This window comes from Pagrus major, chromosome 15, assembly GCF_040436345.1.
Source record: "Pagrus major chromosome 15, Pma_NU_1.0".
Lineage (NCBI taxonomy): Eukaryota > Metazoa > Chordata > Actinopteri > Spariformes > Sparidae > Pagrus > Pagrus major.
Genome location: NC_133229.1, coordinates 15,763,799 through 15,781,599, shown reverse-complemented (window position 1 = coordinate 15,781,599; position 17,801 = coordinate 15,763,799). Strand labels below are relative to the sequence as shown.

Below are 17,801 nucleotides of genomic sequence, written 5' to 3'. Positions count from 1 at the left end.
ATCCAGTGATTTCTGTGGATCACAGAGAAACTGGATACCATTTGATGTCTCATTGCATATACACAAAATATAGGCCGACAGTCTACTGGATGGATGCAGAACATTTGACATATAATGCGCTCTTTGAATTTGCGTGTGTGTGGATCTGAATGAGTTCTGGTTATGTAGCTGCTGAAAATGTTGTAGCCACTAGATGGCGACAGATTTCTTTACTTGAGCATTGCAATGACTTTCAGTATCAGTCAGCTGACACATGAGCAGTAATCTATTACACATCTCATTACTTAACATGCATTGCACATGATGCATGGAAAATAACCCTGTTGTAATGATCATTTTACTAATAAGGACTAGACACAGGTTCTTTTTCAAGAAGACTTTTAAAAACCAACAGCTGGTCATTTCAGTGTTTTTTAACTTTTGTCTTTGCATCTGCTGGCTTACCATCAAGGAAGTGGTGATTTTCTGAGACATAACTGTGAACCTCCTTCCAAAAGTTAGGCTGAAGTACAGAGTGAATGGTTTAGGCCTTCTGGCAGCTGAGCTGTGTTTGGTAAGTCCTGGGTTATCGATCTACTTGTGTTTGCTTTAAAACGGGAACTGATGTCCCGATGAGTGACATTCATAGGAACCCACCCTGCTCCTCCTCTTTTCAGTCTTTACCAGGCACTTCTGTAAATCACTTTGAACTGGACGGTGAGGAGGGTCAGAGCACCAGAGGAAGCACAATGGAGGAATCAGCCAGCGGATCAGACAAGAGAAAAGTTGTAGCAGTGGTGGGCGGTGGTTTGGTAAGAACAGTGCTGTAACTCAAAGTGCTGTGCCTGTTGTCTTCTGATCTCTGGATTGCACATTGTCCCTTACCAAGGCAACTGTGCTCTTTAAAAGGAGACACTTCCACACAGCCTTAGAGGACTTTCTTTCTTATATATTGCATCAAGTGTGTATTTTTGTGAATTTAAAAGTGTGGGATAAAGGAAATAAGATCACAAAAGTGGAGTGGGTGTTTAGGAATGGCTATGTCGTCTATATAGTGTTAATATTGTACAGTTAAAGGCTAATTATGTATGTATGATGGTGTAAATCACAGTGATTTTGGCAAGCTTTTCAAAGATCTGACCTTACTCCCCTTCGACCTCTAGGTTGGAGCACTGAATGCATGCTTCTTTGCCAAAAGAGGCTTTGATGTGCAACTGTTTGAAACTCGAGAAGGTAATATGAAAAGCTCTCTGAATAAATAATAGCCTCACATCACTCCTCTCTCTGAGGAATAGACCCACACATCAAACATACAATATAACTGAGCAGTACATATGAAAGTGAATAGAAACATTGATAACCAACATTCCACAAAGGTAAGACTGAAATATTGTGTCTGATTTCTGGTCAGATATCCGGAAAGCCAAAATTGTAAAGGGAAGGAGCATCAACCTGGCTTTGTCTCACAGGGGCCGGCAAGCACTGAAGCATGTTGGGATGGAGGACAAGGTATTCTCATCAAATGTAGTCACTGTTCAACCGATAAAGTACAAATGACGTACTGCAGGGACATAGTGATCCTATCTTGCTTGTTTTTGAAAAGGACTCCTGCCCCATAGAAGTCCTCTTCAAACCACATGTCATTGACTGACATAGAATCAAGTGGGTGGAAATCCAATATTTTTTGTTGAGCTGTATCTTTCTATTAATTAAATATTAAATACGTGGCCAGGCTCCAGGGAATCTGTCCACCCCTGCTGTCTTTGCCTGCAGTCCACTCAAGAGGTTTTTTTCTGGCATCTGAGGTCAGCAGTCTTTTCTGTTGGTCCACATTTGCTGCACTGACCATGTTATGTCCGCCTGAGAACACTGCATCAGACCCTTTTTTCCCTTTTTTTAAACTTGTGTGACTTGCCCTGACAAAACAAGGCTCACACAGACTAGGTGGACTGTCCATGGCTTGATACCGTGCACTTAGACCTCTCATAAATTGAGACTGAAAACATGGATTTTTCATGAATTATTAATCCTCAATGTTAATAATAATAAAAATTTTAAAGTTTGACCCCCTGTTTTACTAATCTTTCCTCAGATTGTCTCAAAGGGAATCCCCATGCATGCAAGAATGATCCATTCTCTGAGTGGGAAACAGTCCCCGATCCCTTATGGCAAGAAAGGCCAGGTAAGATGGCCAGTGTTGTAACGTGACATTATATTTGATCCTGCAAAACACAGAAAGTGCCAAGCTATGACTAAACTGACATATCATCCCATTTTTTGTTTGTTTTTTGTGATGTAAGAATATTCTAATGGCTATGCTAATAATTAACTAGGAACTGGTCTTGCAACGTAGCTGTACAATAAGACATTTAAAGGGGCACTATGTAGTTTTGGAGAATAAATTCAAATTCAGAATTTTAATATTTACAATATTAATGACGTAATAATACAAACTCAGAAATATTAATTTTTTCCATAAGTGAATAAACAAGCTGTTCTCAGAGGAAAATAATGTCCCCAGAAAACTGTTTGAAGCTAGAAAGGTGGCAGAGTCCGCCACATATAAACAAAGTAAAACAGTATTAAATTGTGTTGTCCTTTGGAATGTTTATTCAGTTTATTCAGTCATGAAAATGAAGATAAGATTACAGATTAACATTTCTTCCCCAAAACTACATAGTGCACCTTTAAATTAGTAACAAGCTAGGTCTCATTGTACGACTTGTACACTGAAGTCATTACAGTGTATAATCTCTAATGGTTGATAACATATTGGATTATTATTTGCATGGTCATATTGCATCTTGTCACCACTTCATTCAAGGCCTTGTCATATAGACAGTATTTTTCTAACATTTCCTACATATTACTGAAATAATATCCAGCTACACTACATCTAAGTTACAAGTTTTTGGTTGTTAGTTAACAGGCCGTAAGAATTGCCTCATGCATACTGACTCAGTCGACAGATTAAATATTAATTTGGCTGCTTGTTAGACTTCAAAGGCACCGGCATGGATGTGTTTGTAAGCACACAGATACAGAAACACAAAGAAACTGCGATATGTGAGCACACACAGAGGTCTGTGCAGGTACTAAATTGCTGTAACATATCAATAGAGGGCCTGATGAAGCACTCGAACATCTAAAGGTTGCCCTGAGAAGATAATAAAAAACGTGCAGACTTTTCTCCTGTGTGTGCGCTGCAGGAGTCTTTCGCTTGCAGTGTACGCACACTTGGTCCCTCCTCACATAACAATAAAGTCTAACAAAATCAGGTTTGTATGTCATCATAAAATGTGTTCCCGTCTGAAAATAGTCATTTTTAATTACTGGCTCCAGTTTGGCAGGGAGTCTTAATCTCACTGGGACTCAGATGGTTGAATAAAACAAAAATATACCAGAAAGACAGTGAAAGCATGTAGAGTCATGATTGTAGGGAGACAGAGTATAAACCACAGAGACTTCCTGTTCCCATTTAAATGAGCAGTGCTGCAGTTCTGCTTGTGAAGCTGTACCTGCGGAATTAAACTAAAATACAGACTGATCTCCTTTCAGTACATCCTGTCAGTAGACCGAGCCAATCTGAACAAAGAGCTGCTAACAGGTAAGAACATTTACAGTTTATGGTAATTTAACTTTCAAATGATGCACCTGCTCTCCAAGAAAATACTTCAAAATTTGACTCATAAAGAGTTTAAGCCCCTCTCAATCACTTTCATTATGTTAATATGACTGTAATTTATTTAACATGACAGACTTTGTTAGTCCCTGTGTTAATCCCAAGTGCTTGAGTCACTTTAATGTGAAGTTACAACAGCAATCTTACTAGGTCATAATGCTTACATGTGTAATCTCAATCCTCATCTCTCATGCATCAAGAAAATTAGCGGAATTAGCTCAATGATAACGTTACATGATGAAGCTGATGAGGAAACGTACAGTGGATTCACTACATTGCTATTTTTTTCTGTGGAACGTCTGTGTTGAGCTTGAAGCCAATCGTTAGTTTATGTTAGCGGACCCGATTTCTAGACTAGCGATAGCTACTGCTCTGATAGCTGGGCAAGGGAGGCACTGAGACGCAGGCACTCGAGATTCGAGAACGTGCATAAAGTCACATCTGTTGGACTGTTGTGGAAAATCCAACCTTCACAAAGAAATCCATGATCCAGCAGCATTAAACAACTTCAACAAATTGTCAACAGGCTCATATAGGCAACCGAGAGAGACGGGGAAGGTCTCATTTTTCGCGCCACATTACAAACTGCTCAGATATTGCAAGTAAGAAGGCAATCAACACATGTAAATTGCCACAAATTATTGCACAGAGCCCCTTTAAGTAACTTTTGCGGAGCTTTTCTACAGCATATCTCCACAATGGAACAACAAAGTTTTTGTCCCTGGCATGGACAAGCCAAATGCTAACAGTTCTTATGCATCTATAAAATAATGCTGCAAAATTATGATGTTTCATAAGTGTTTGAGATCTCACTACTAACTACTGAGAGTCCATTATATAAGCAGTAGCCTGCTGTGTGAGTGAACGAGGTAGTGGTTTTGGACGCAGCCATAAAGTCAGTAAACTGCAGTATGTACCCAAAGTTTGCTAACATTAGCTAACATCAGCCTTCATAAGCTACCCTGTAGTGTATTGAGTTAAGCAATTTTATTATTAATGAGTTCAACTTTGTATTTGTAAGCAGTATGTGTTATTTCTTCTTTCCAAAGTTACATAATATTGCTTTAAGGGAGAACCAGTCCACTTTTACAAACAGCATACTTTATACAGTACATTAAAACACATTCTTGAATTCTATGAACGCCTTAATAAAGTTTCTGTACCCTCAATGAATTCTTAATGCATTAAATCTACACAGGGCTCCAACTTAAAAGACTATATTCTTTCGTTCCATTAACTGTCCTATATTAGGCTGTTTCGCCAACATCTGAGCCTTATCCATTTCAGATACTCCGTGGTGTGAGCGCCATGCGAGTCTTTATACTGCACGAGTTCGTCCAAGGATGTCAGGGGATGTGTTAGTCTTTTCGGGCTAAAAGGATTTTTGCCTAATATTTAATGAATCGCCTCAGTGTACACTTGGAGATAATGTGCGACAGCATAGGCTCATGTTTAATTAGATTGCCCATGTGTGCTGAAAATGAGGCCGATTGTAAAGCCGTCGCTCTTATCAGGGCCAATCCAGACTCCTGGAATGAACATTCAGATGAGGAGATTTCAGAAAGCGTGACAACTTAAACATTAGTGTCCACCAAACCAGACTCACTGACTGCTGAGTTGTGTTGTTCATGCGATTCATGCTAATCAGCTAGAGGTCATTCCCCTTCAGTGGGGGATCGATTTAAGTGTTTGCTGACAGGCTGTGTCCTGACTGCACTTCATTAGAATTTTGAAGGTTTTCTGTGCATTTTAACAAGATGTGACATGTCACATTAAAGTGCTGATGTTATGTCACACCTGCATCGGTCATATATGATCCTTTTGTAACGTTTGACCCCCACAGAGGCGGAGACATATGCAAACACAAAGTTGAACTTTGACCGCAAGCTGCAGGACTGGAGTGCTGAAACAGGGCTAATGACCTTTGTCAGGTAAATAGTTACCGATCTTACATGTGTGCACCCCCTCACAGCACACAGACACAAACATGCATATAATGAGGCTAATCTCGGAGGAGGATCTGCTCATTTGTATTCTTTGTTTTAAAAATGGCTTTATTGATCGTGTTCCCTCTGTGCTCCTACGTGTAAACACATGTGGCCTTGTACATGATAGCTCTGGGGTGGTGATAAACATGTTGCCTTTGAAGCCTCTGTACGTGACTTCTGTGTACCTCTGTAATTGGTTGTCCTTGAGGAAAAGGTGACACACAATTTACAACCCAATTAACGCTGAAACACCTCCAGGTCTTTTAAGTTGTGGGAATTAGCGCACCCATGCAGTCAATTATTAACACCATATTCACACTTTTTAATTTGATCACAGAGTTTTTAAATTGAATTTGTCCTCATCTAAAACTTGTTGAAAGCCATTTGATTTGTAAATCATCTTTATTCATTCATTTATTTAGTTATGTATTCGTTTTTATGCCTGGTAGACCAACATGTACCTAGTGGAAAATGTGACACAGAATGAGTCACCGTGCAGTGAGCAAAGTCTGTCAGGCACTTTAATTTAATCAAGTTTTATGTAAAAGCTGTGAGTGTGCCTTGAATCCAGAAGTCACCTAACACATCCAGAACACATCCTTCCCTCTGCCCTGTAGTTGAACTGTGACAGCTCGTATTTGCTCTCTCCTGCTTGTGTAATTAAATGTACACAGACAGCCTTATTCCATATGTGATAACCAGTTTCCTCTCATGCTAGCCAGGCAATGTAGAGATAGACATCAGCATGAAATAGATGTACATGACCTGCTTTCTTTTTATAGTCCGGTCTGTAATCATGCTAAATCTAATAACATGTTAATGAAATATTAGACTATCTCTGAACATTATTCAATAATGAAATCTGATTAGTTTTTTGATATATAGTTATTTTTAGGCGGTGAGCTGGGGCACTGTTGTGGGCAGACACAATGTGAAATCAACATCCCAGGGTGCAAGCCCATGCATGTTACAAAAGGATTGTCACAGAGCTGCACAACACTGTAATTAGGAAACCACGTACTGTCACACAGTGCAGCAGGTCAATTTACAGATTTATTGGTCGATGTGCATATTTATTATTTTCATACATCTGTCATTTCTATGTGAAACTAAAGCTGGTCATTGAACTGATTTTAAATATAATTTGCTAAAATTGTAAAAATTTGTTTAAAGGAGACCTATTATGTTTTTTTTGTTTTTTTCCCTTCCTTAATATAGGTTAAGGAGGTTTTTGTGCACGTAAAAGATCTTGAAACTTAAAAAGGTCAAAGAAGCTCCTCTCTCCCACAGTAAACACTGCTCCTGAAACGCCTCGTCTTTAGTCCCGCCTTTAATTATGTGTCTTTGTGACATCACACTACCTCACCATGTCATAACTTTACATAATTTATACCTAGTGGTGCTGGGTCAGGTGAGCTGACCAATCAGACGATACTGAGTATTTTGGAGTGGGGCCTTAAAGAGACAGGAGTTAAAACAGAGCATTTCAGACAGAGGGGGAATACAGTGCTGCAACACTGGACAGAATGAGAAAACTGAAGTGTTTGTTAAACCAGTTAAACCTCTTCCAGTAGTAACCCAAAATAAAATTATGAACCTAAATCAGAGCATAACATAGTCTCCTTTAATACTCCATTCTGTAATCAGTGTAAAGTACTATCTCTGCTATCCTATCATTGTGAAGTATGAACATACAGACTTCCTAATAAATGATTTAAGTACCTGTTATTAGCCATGGTAGCATTGTGTCGCTTAATGGATGGTGCAGTAATGTGGGTCCCTGGGTCAACCACTTTAGTCAGGACTAAAATATCTCAAACTGTTTGATAGATTGTAATGACAATTTCCAATGCTTCATGTTTTGACCCATATCCCTGGACTTGTGCATGGTGATGCACATCCTCATACAAGATGTGACCTGAGACGCATGAATAAATACAGTAATGTTTATGGGGTCATGAATAATTAAATGAGTAACACTCTGCAGGAATGTTGATTGGTGTCCAAATGATTATGATGGTGTGTAAAGCAATTTGGCAACATAAAACACATTTGTGTCCCCTGTAAGGATCATTAAATGAGATGATAGAGTGCTGATAATACATTCAGATGTACTTAACATTTGAACCAGCGGTTCCACATGGGTCATTAATGCGTGCTGTTCAGTGAACAGAGTCAGATCTCAGAGCCAATATTTCACTTACAGCAGGAGATGACAAGAGGCTTTTTCATGAGGCACATCAGACTGGTCCTACAGAGGAAGAGGTCCCAGCCTACAGGTCATATTCTTTAAACATAGGGGAACAAACTTATTTGGTACAGACCCCAGTTAAAATCACATCATTTTTATATTTTTTCCAGTGAAATACTGATTCCTACTGTTTGGAGCAGCTTTTCATGGCAAAGAGCAGATGTGCCAAGCCGTAATTTTTTAGTGGCCAATGATGCTATCATCTGTGGCCATCATGACTGTGAGTGAGATGACTGTGAATGTTATACAGATACTGTCATAACCATTATTACTGTATATTTAGTGAGTAGCCTGTAAGTTAGTTAAATGTCATTATAAATAAATTATACTTTGATTTTTTTAATTAATAATGAAATGTACCATTTTTGTTTTACATTTTGTAAGGGCAAAAGCCAGGTGCCATTTAAATCTCCATGTGAAAACCTGTTATATATTAAAAGTCAGTGGTGTAATTTTCCATCATACTAAAAGGGAGAGTCAATAAAAGCTTCACCTTTAAAGGTGCAGTATGTAGAAATTGGCATCTTGTAGGATTCATACGTGAAACAAATTAACCGTTAACTGCTGCCTACTGATGTCAAAACTGTTCATTCTTAACATTCTGTTCATAATTTTAGTAATTTTTTTCACTTTTTCAATTATAATTCTCACGTATTGCACCTTTAAAGGTGCACTATGTAGTTTTGGGGAAGGAAGTTTAATCAGAAGAGAAATATTTTTATTGGCTGATTTTTTTTATGCTTTAACAAACTAAATAAACAAACTCTTTGTTTTCATGACTGAATAAACTGAATAAACAAACTGACCTTAAAGGACAACACAGTTTCATACTTACATACTTTGTTTATAATTGGCGGACCCTGCCACCTTTCTAGCTTCACACAGTGTTCTGGGGACCTTATTTTCCTCTGAGAACAGCTTGTTTATTCAGTTATGGAAAAAAATGTTTTTCTGATTTTGTATTACCTCATTAATATTGTAAATATTCAAATTCTGAGTTTGAATTTCCTCTCCAAAACTACATAGAGCTCCTTTAACAAAAGAAAAGCTGCAACTCTAAGTGAATTCCTGCAGAGGGACCTCCTGATGACTTTCAAAGAGTGCATGTTAAAAAGGCCAAGTGTGAGAGAGAGAAGCTCAAACATTCAGCCCTTGGTCTGCATTGGACTTCTGTCTAAATCAACCCTGAAGCACTGCCTGAGGGCCAAACACTTACCTCCTTCTCTCAGGCTAAACATCCACAATGGAACACTTTTGCCTACACACCCAAGTGTCAGCCTGGGTGACAGGTGTGTAGGCATCAGGATGTTGCCTCCAGGAAGCCTAATTCCTGTCTCCTACCGAAAAGTTGCCTTTGCTCATTCAATTATTTAACCTGCAGATGGCTGGTATTTTTCTTAAATGTTCAGGACCCTCAGGCAAGACATGAAGGTTAGCCTGTTAAATCAATTAAAATCTAGTTAAGCTAATTTCTTTAGCTTATATGGATGTTAGTATACCATACACGGAAGTTAATTTGTCTTGTTCCTGGTTTGGTCTCAGGTCAGATGGATCTGAAGAGGAGATCAAGGCAGACCTGATTGTTGGCTGCGATGGAGCTTTCTCTGCCATCCGCAAGCAATTCCTTCGCCGCAGCCGCTTCAACTACAGCCAGACTTACATCCCCCATGGCTACATGGAGCTCACCATGCCACCCATCAATGGAGAGGTCAGTCTGCAGTCTGTATAGCACCCTCCTTTTATGGAAGGTGGTGAGATGCTGCTGGTATAAAAGTCACAGTTTTAATTAAGCACCAGTCTAGATGTGTTTTTGTTTATTTCCATTCTGTTTGTCCCGCTTTCATCATCGCCCCCAAGTTCGCCATGAAGCCTAATTATCTGCACATCTGGCCACGAAACACATTCATGATGATCGCCCTGCCCAACTTGGTGAGTGTGTATTTATTTTCCTGTCTCCTGTGTTTTATATCTACTACGTGCTGTTGTGATTACCCCACATTTTTTGGCATCTACTAACTGTTACAGGAAGACAAAAGCATAATCACTTCAGAGAATTTCAGGGCATGATTGACCTCTGGGGTGTCCTCATAGAGTTAATTAGCCTTGTTTACACACGCTTCATAGCCAGTAGAGGCTTGCTCATCCGAAATCTTACCTAGTTTCCACACAGCAGTTGTGTCATCAGTCTCGCTGTGTCCTTTTGTCAGACATCTCTCCGTCTCTCCTGTGCTTCGTAATCTCACAGCGATTTTTCTGCATGGCTGACTCAGCACAACAGTTTTGCTCTCTTCAGTGAGACCAGGTTAAGACAGCTGACTTTGGAGAGCATGTGTGCTGTCACTCACTGCCCTAGTTCCCAGGAACACATTAGGGCTGGGAAAAAAACAAAACACATCCTCACCGCTGTGGATGCCATGGTAACAGATTAGGTGCTAAAAGGTCCTCGAGAGGACATTGTGAGGTTGATAGATGGCACCTGCTCAAATGGGCACAAAATGGCACTCCCACAACCCCCACTGCACTTTCATCCATCACTTGCACTGTGTGTAGTTGAGCTATTACATTTGCATTGATGATAGAATATTCTGAAATGAGTTCAGCATGGAGGATTTCTCAGAGCCATGAATGTAATGTGACTGTATTAAAATATAACAAATGATAAAATAGATGTTAAAACGTCTGGTGTCTGCAGAGTATCACAGGATGCAGCATGTATGAAAGGATGCTACTTTATTTATGAGAGCTGGGGTTCACTTTGACCTTGAGAAGACATCTGTGATTAACTATTATAAATGCCTAACCCTAACCCTCTGTATGACCTACATATGCAAATGAGACAATCAGCAAGAAGACTATATAACAAGACATCATAACATTACTTGGGAATGTTGATCATTTTGAATTTTAAAAAAGTTTACTTTGTTTCAACATCGACATATTACAGTTATTACTCTTAAATAGCCAGAAACGGATACATTACCTTATCACCAGGTATCCTGCAAACAGCTGTTTAAAAAATATATATGTATGTATTGCCTCTTTCTTTCACTACATTTGCTAGCCAGATCAAGATCCTTATGACAGATGCTCACACTGCTTTTCACCACAGGTGCCACCATAATCTCAAAAAGGTGAAAGTTCCTCGTCACTGCTTTAACTATTCCTGAAACTTTTGGCCATGTCTGAAACATATCTTTATAACTAGATAAGCCTGTTTTGTTCACTGAGAATTGCTTGCCTGTTTCTAGCTCTCAAGTTGACTTCTTGGGTAATAAGCAGGAAATTTACAATTTATAGAAGCTTCCTGACTATCCCACCGAGCTTCTTTAATCATCTTGCAAGTGTAATGTCTTTGTGTACACAAAGATGACTCGATTTAACTTGACAAGAGCTGCGTCACAATGTGCACTGTGTTTGTTTTCCAATTTAGGACAAGACATTCACCTGTACCCTCTTCATGCCCTTTGATGAGTTTGAGAAGATCACCACAGGAGACGAAGTCATCGAGTTTTTCCAGAAATACTTCCCTGATACCATACCGCTAATAGGAGTGTAAGTGACTTTCTCCACCCATGTCTCTCGCTCCACCGTCTGTCATCTCCCTCTGGCTTTATCTCTTCATCCAACCTGCCAAGCCATCCTCAAAAACACTTTTATTTCCTGTCATCCTGTCGACTCCAGCACATCCACGGCCGTGATCTGTGATGTGTGAAATTGCAGACTTTGAGTTACGTGGCTTTGTGCAGCGAGGTTTTAATTTGAGGTGAAGCGTATGCTGTGGGTGACGAGGAGATAACGGTGGCATGAGCAGGAGAAGAGCTCGAGGCTTTATTCACTCACATCCTCTCTGGATTAACTTTATTTGGAGTGCTCAGGCATAAACAAATCCAGCGCATGCTATTACTCCTCTGTTTGGCTGTTTAACTTCACCGGGGCAGACAGAGCATGGCTATTTTAGCTTACTCAGATGTGACAGATGCTTTTGTAGCAAGCAAAAACCAGAGTCAAAAGCAACCGTCAACTTGAATATCTCTAAGAGAGTTTGTAATTGTTTTATTTCCATTTGTACCTCGCAGTGATGCTCTCAAGAGGGATTATTTCCGATTGCCTGGGCAGGCCATGGTGTCTGTCAAGTGCACCCCATATCACATCGGCGACAAATGTGTCCTTATGGGCGATGCAGCCCACGCAGTGGTGCCGTTCTACGGGCAGGGGATGAACGCTGTAAGTAACACTGACGCGAGGAGAAGAAAAGGCAGAAAAGAATTAAACCGAGACTCATTCATCCATTCATGCTTTGTAGGGATTTGAGGACTGCATTGTCTTTGAAGAAATAATGGAACAGTTCAATGAGGATTTCAGTAAGTACTTTTAAATGAACAAAGATTAAACGGGACACAGCGAATAAAGAGACAATTCATTAGAAAAATCTTGCTTGATTCCTTTCCGTGTCCTCCCAGGTGCTGTTCTGCCCGAGTATACCAGAGTGCGAGTTCCAGACGATCACGCAATCGCAGATCTGGCCATGTACAACTACATTGAAGTAATGCATATTTATTTGATATCTCCAAATTAAGCCTTTACTTTAAAATGCATATATTTACACAACAATGTAACTAATAAAGTTGTCTTAAGGTATCTATTAGAAATGGAACAATCCTACAATTTTAGAAGTAGTGACTTCAAATGAAGATCTTTCATTTAAGGCTTTCATTTTTTATTTATTCACTACATTGTGGCGTTTCACAGCATTTGACATTAACAGAAATGAAACTAAGCTTAGTTCCTTTTTTACACACACACTGACTGCAACTTGTTCAAGTCCACGTACGCCATCATTCCAATGTCAAATAGCCATAAACCTGTAAAACGCTGAACTGCCAGAAAGCAAAACATTAGTAAAGGATAAAACTAAGGCTCACAACTTTTGACAAAAGCAGGGAAAGTGCAGGTGGAAAGAATAACCTTAAAGATGGCTCCGTTCTATTAAGTGTCCCAGTAAGCCGTGTCATTGAGTGAGCATGCACAATACCATAGCCCTGGAACTAGCTCACCTACATGATGCTATATACTCCACTTGTACTCTTTCTGCTTTGACATGTCAAATTATCTGCAGTGAAAAGTGTCTTATACTGCTTTTGACTCTTAAATAAGCTCTCTGAAAGGCATTCACAATCATAAGAAAGTCAGTTTGTGTTCTGGATGTGGTGAAGGACAGATGGTTCACTTCACTGACACATGTACGTTGTTTTGTTTTGCAGATGCGAGCTCATGTCAACTCCAGATGGTTCCTTTTTAGGAAACATGTTGATAACTTCCTCCACTTCATCATGCCAAAGACAATAATTCCTCTTTACACAATGGTTTGCTTCCTCATAAACATAAATAATCACTGTCACATTGCTCGGTGTACCACAAACTATATATCATTTGTTGTCTTTCTCTGTCTCTAGGTCACTTTCAGCAGGATAAGGTACCATGAAGCTGTGGAGCGCTGGCATTGGCAAGACAAAGTAAGATGCTTTAAGAAAATATGTCACCTCTACATTCTTTCATTTATCTTCCATGCATACGATTTATTTTCGGGGGGGCATATTTCATACCTTTGAACATTTGAGTATTGTAATTTGGAACTCTTTTGAAGTGGCAGTATTATCAGCAACACGCTTGAAAGGCGGATGTGACTCTCTCTGGGTAAACACTTCCTCTTTTAGAAACATTGAATTATTCCACCACAAACACAGGGCTTTGCTGCACAGAGAAATGTTTCTGATTTCTCCAATTTGGCTGCGGATGAGCCGGTTAGTCCTTGGCACCGTGCTGAACTGTCTGATGTGACCTGTGCTGATGGCTTCGGCGCTAATGGTCCACAGTCAGAAGGACAACAGGGATTTCGCAGCCTCCCTTGTAAATTGATTAAACCCGCAGGGATGTCTGGGCAAAGGGCAAAATGACCTCCATTCAGGGGAGAAAAAGTGCTGTATGAAGCAGCATATACAGAAGGAGAAGACGGATAAGGAAATAGCCAAATAGTGTGACACTGACATGGACAGAGAAAGGTCTGCTGCACACAGTAGTGTCGGGGGAAGTTGTAGTTATAATGTAAAGGTGAAGGTGAAGGATATACAGCTGTATGTGTTCATGCATTGAACTTTCTCTTACAATTACAAACAGAATAGATTTTATTGACTATATTTCAATACCCAAAAATTACACATAAATTACAGCATGTTAAATGTCTTGATATGTGTGATTTAACTCCTTAAAGGTGTTACTGATAACATTCAGTCACTAAATGTAGCGTTCCAGCTCGCCCCTCCACTGCATCACGTCACAACACCGCTTTTGTTCGAATCACCTGCCCCCTCAAGTGGTTGCCAGTACCTTCCAAACGTTTACGTCGCTTAACACTAACTAACGTTGACTTCAATATGACCTTTAAGCTTAATTTTTAGCCACGCTGCTTTTTTTCCATCTCTTTGGTCCAGACTGAATTATCACCACAACTACTGGATAGATTGCCATGAAATTTGATGCAGATAACATTTATTGTCCCCAGAAGGCTGACCCCAATGCTCGAAAGCTTCTAATGTTGACACAGTAATTGATGTCCAAATCAGTACTCGCAAGAAGGAGATGTTGCATTGGCTGCACTGAAAAATAAGCAAGACTGATTAAGAGAGTGAGAAATGGAGCTCCTCTGTGGTGTTTAAGTAGCGTCAAAACCCACGCACATAATAGCCAGCGAGGGAACATTTCTGCTCCGTGTGCACTAATGTGGCTGCGACAAACTCCAGCTTGACCCTTCACACTCGCAACTGCTCAACACCAGTGTATCAGATCTCGCCGTGTTGGTGTTGTTCCTGGAACGTCATCATTAAAGCTGCTGTAAGCGTTATTTTATTATTAAAATAAGTATTAAAGAGCTCTATATTCCAACAATAAACTGTTATAGAGTGTTCGGTCAGTAGCCCATATCTCTTCTACCCCTGCCCACACAGTAAAGGAGAAATTAAATGTTCATTTAAACTTAAGAAACAATCAATGACGAAAACCACATCTGGAGCAAGACTCAAACATAGGAGACTGGGGTTTGAATATCGTTTGGGACACGCTATAATATTTAGCACTTACTATTTTTACACTTCGTTGACTTATTATTTTCTGTGTCTTTTTGTTTAGTTTTCTGTCGCTGTTTGCTTAGGTTTAGGGAACTAAAATACTTGGTTAGATAGGTTTAGAAAAACATGATTTGGGGGAAAACACACACGTCCACAAACACTTGTTTGAAAGCAGAATTTCTCCGTTGTGTGTATTTTACCGGTCTTTTTTCCCCCAAGATACTAAGCTAAGACCCTACAAAAACACAATTGGTCAGTTTCAATGATGGTCCTGGAGCAACATTAAGGGTGTGATATGTAACAATGTGTAGCTAGCAGTATGGACAGGGAGTCCGGAGCACTGGGGAAATGTTGGTGTTAACTCTGCTACCACCCCAGAGCTAGCTGGTTAGCATGCTAACTTCAGTAGATACATTACAACACTATACATACTGTAGGTCAGAACTGCTCCATCTGTTGATTTTTTAAGAATTTTGTTGTTTTTTTAAAAAAAAAAAAAAAAATCTAAATCCTACTGGCCTTGGTGAAATGCTGATATTTATTGACTTGATTTGTTGAATGTCTAAACAACTATTGGACAGATTGCCATAAAATCTGGTTCAGACTTTCATCCACCTCGCATCAGGTCAAAGTTTAAATTTAAACTTTACCAACAAATACCAACAAACGAATGACATTTCCATACCTGTACTTGAATACAAGTGTACTTCTTTGTGTTTACTGCTGATTAGCAAGTGTTTGCATGCTAACGCGCTAAACTGACATGGTGAACATGATAAAAATAACACCTGCCAAACATCAGCACATTAACACTGTCACTGTGACAACGCTAGCATGCCAGTGTTCGTGTTTAGTTCAACACTAACAGTACTGTGCCCAAGTCAAGCCTCACAGAGCTGCTAACATGGCACCAAAGCAATAAAATGCATGACAGGATGTTTTCTTTGCAGTTGTGATGTGCTTTGGAGAAACTGATGTTCCTCACAATAGAATTAATGTCCAAAGGCTGATGTGAAGGTGCTTTTTATTTGCTTTTTGCAGGTGATAAACCGCGGCCTGCTGTTCAGTGTTACAGGAGCTGTTTTGGGAGCCTCCTACCTGCTCGTTAAAAATCCTCCTGATATCAACAAACTCACCATCCCTGCTGAGAAACTGTGGAGCAGGCTCATGGCCCTCAGGACCCCGTGAGCACTTTCCTCTGATCTGACAGATGAGAGCAAAGACTGGAGCATCAAACATGAGAATGAACAGAAATTGTCCAAATTTTAATTAGAGTTTGATTGAATCCTGTAATGAACACAATGAAGGCTCTGGCAAGTGAATGTACTATTATAATAATTTCCCCAAGTTATACAAGTCATTATGATTGATAGTAACATTTAATCAGAATTTAACTGGTTATGGTTTGTCTGAAGGAGCCCAACAGTAGATTGTTCAGTCTTTAGATGTGATTCTTTTCATGCCATCATCATTATTTGCAATTTCTTTTTTAATGTGATAACAAATATGTCAGTATTGACCTCACAGGCTGTGGCCAGGGTACACGTTGTATGAGTTTATGTAGACGCTTAGGCATGAATTGCAAATAAAATGTTTACTCATTGTTACTGCCAGATTTTAATTTTATCTTCAGCTACATTCCTACTTTATGCAGAATGAGAGACGTATATCAACGCTGTATCAACAAACTCTCAAACCTGCAATAACTGTTGAGCAGCAGAGACCTTCACCGATACCATTTTCATATCAGTCCTCAACAAAATGAAATGAAAACTTTTTTCTAGGTTCAGTTTTTATGTCATGACAGCGCTGTGGTTATAGTCTGGTTTGTTTAAGACACAGAAAACACTTTGTTGGGGTTATGAAAAGATGTTTCGTCTTAAAATACTTGTTTTGGTTGCCAAGAAACGCAGCTTAGATGTCCCAAGGTCTCGTAGAAAATGCCCAGTTTTAGTGCACCAAACACGGCTGGAAATTGTCCCAATGTCTCCTTAAATATATCCAGTGGTTTCACACTAGCAAATGTTGAAACTCAGCCTTGAACAGTGGTCACTGGCTCGGCAGCCCTAACTCCACCACCATCCCCTCAGTCTTCTGATATGAAAGTCAGGTCACAGACATGTAATGTGAATATAATATCTATGTATATATAGAACATTTTACTGGGCTGCAGTCCTTCAAACATGAAGCTACAACCAGTGGGCAGTTAGCTTAACTTAGCATTAAAACTTGAAGCAGCTAGTCTGACTTTCCAAAGGTGATAGAAATATGTGGCTAGCAGCACCTTTCAAGCTAAAATAATTTACATGTTATATCTTGTTTATTTAATCTGTTTCAAAACTGAAGTGTAAATGTGACAATGTTGGGTTTTATTGAGGGTTACCTGTTGGTGGTTTTCTACATGTTAAACAAGATATAAATATCCATTTGCAAGATTTGGGAATAAGCAATAGAGCAACAGATTTGCTGCCTTTATTTATACAAATGTATTCTGAAGATGCACTTTAAAAATAGAGTTCTCAATGCATATGAAGCCTTTAACTCTACTAAGAGACGCTGCAAATCAATTGATGTGCTCAAGTCCCTTTGTATCCCTCAGAGGTTGGCTGTCCTCGAACTGGAAAGCACCAGATTTAGCTGCCATATGCAGAGAAGCCTGTTTCACAGCCAGGCTAGCTGTTTTCTGTCTTTATGCTAAGCTAAGCTAGCTTTGGCCTGGCTACAGCATCATATTAATCACACACATGAGATTGGTGTGAATCTTCTCATCTAACTCTTGG

At 39.6% G+C, this 17,801-nt stretch overlaps 1 protein-coding gene across 1 annotated transcript; it reads left to right on the top strand.

The window, feature by feature from the left end:
• The first annotated feature begins 672 nt into the window (after positions 1-672).
• kmo (kynurenine 3-monooxygenase) lies at positions 673-16,628 on the top strand. Its single transcript, XM_073482244.1, has 15 exons — positions 673-791; positions 1,143-1,212; positions 1,391-1,488; positions 2,072-2,161; positions 3,538-3,586; positions 5,505-5,592; positions 9,443-9,608; positions 9,758-9,829; positions 11,331-11,452; positions 11,977-12,124; positions 12,204-12,261; positions 12,361-12,443; positions 13,162-13,263; positions 13,354-13,413; positions 16,063-16,628. Exons 1-15 carry the CDS (start codon positions 729-731, stop codon positions 16,207-16,209), a joined length of 1,416 nt encoding a protein of 471 aa, XP_073338345.1. The 5' UTR covers positions 673-728; the 3' UTR covers positions 16,210-16,628.
• The last annotated feature ends 1,173 nt before the right edge of the window (positions 16,629-17,801 follow it).

Coding starts and splice junctions, on each gene's coding strand:
- kmo (XM_073482244.1), top strand. CDS start 729: ATGGAGGAATCAGCCAGCGGATCAGACAAGAGAAAAGTTGTAGCAGTG. Junction 11,453..11,976: donor ACCATACCGCTAATAGGAGT/GTAAGTGACTTT, acceptor TGTACCTCGCAG/TGATGCTCTCAAGAGGGATT. Junction 12,262..12,360: donor ACAGTTCAATGAGGATTTCA/GTAAGTACTTTT, acceptor GTGTCCTCCCAG/GTGCTGTTCTGCCCGAGTAT.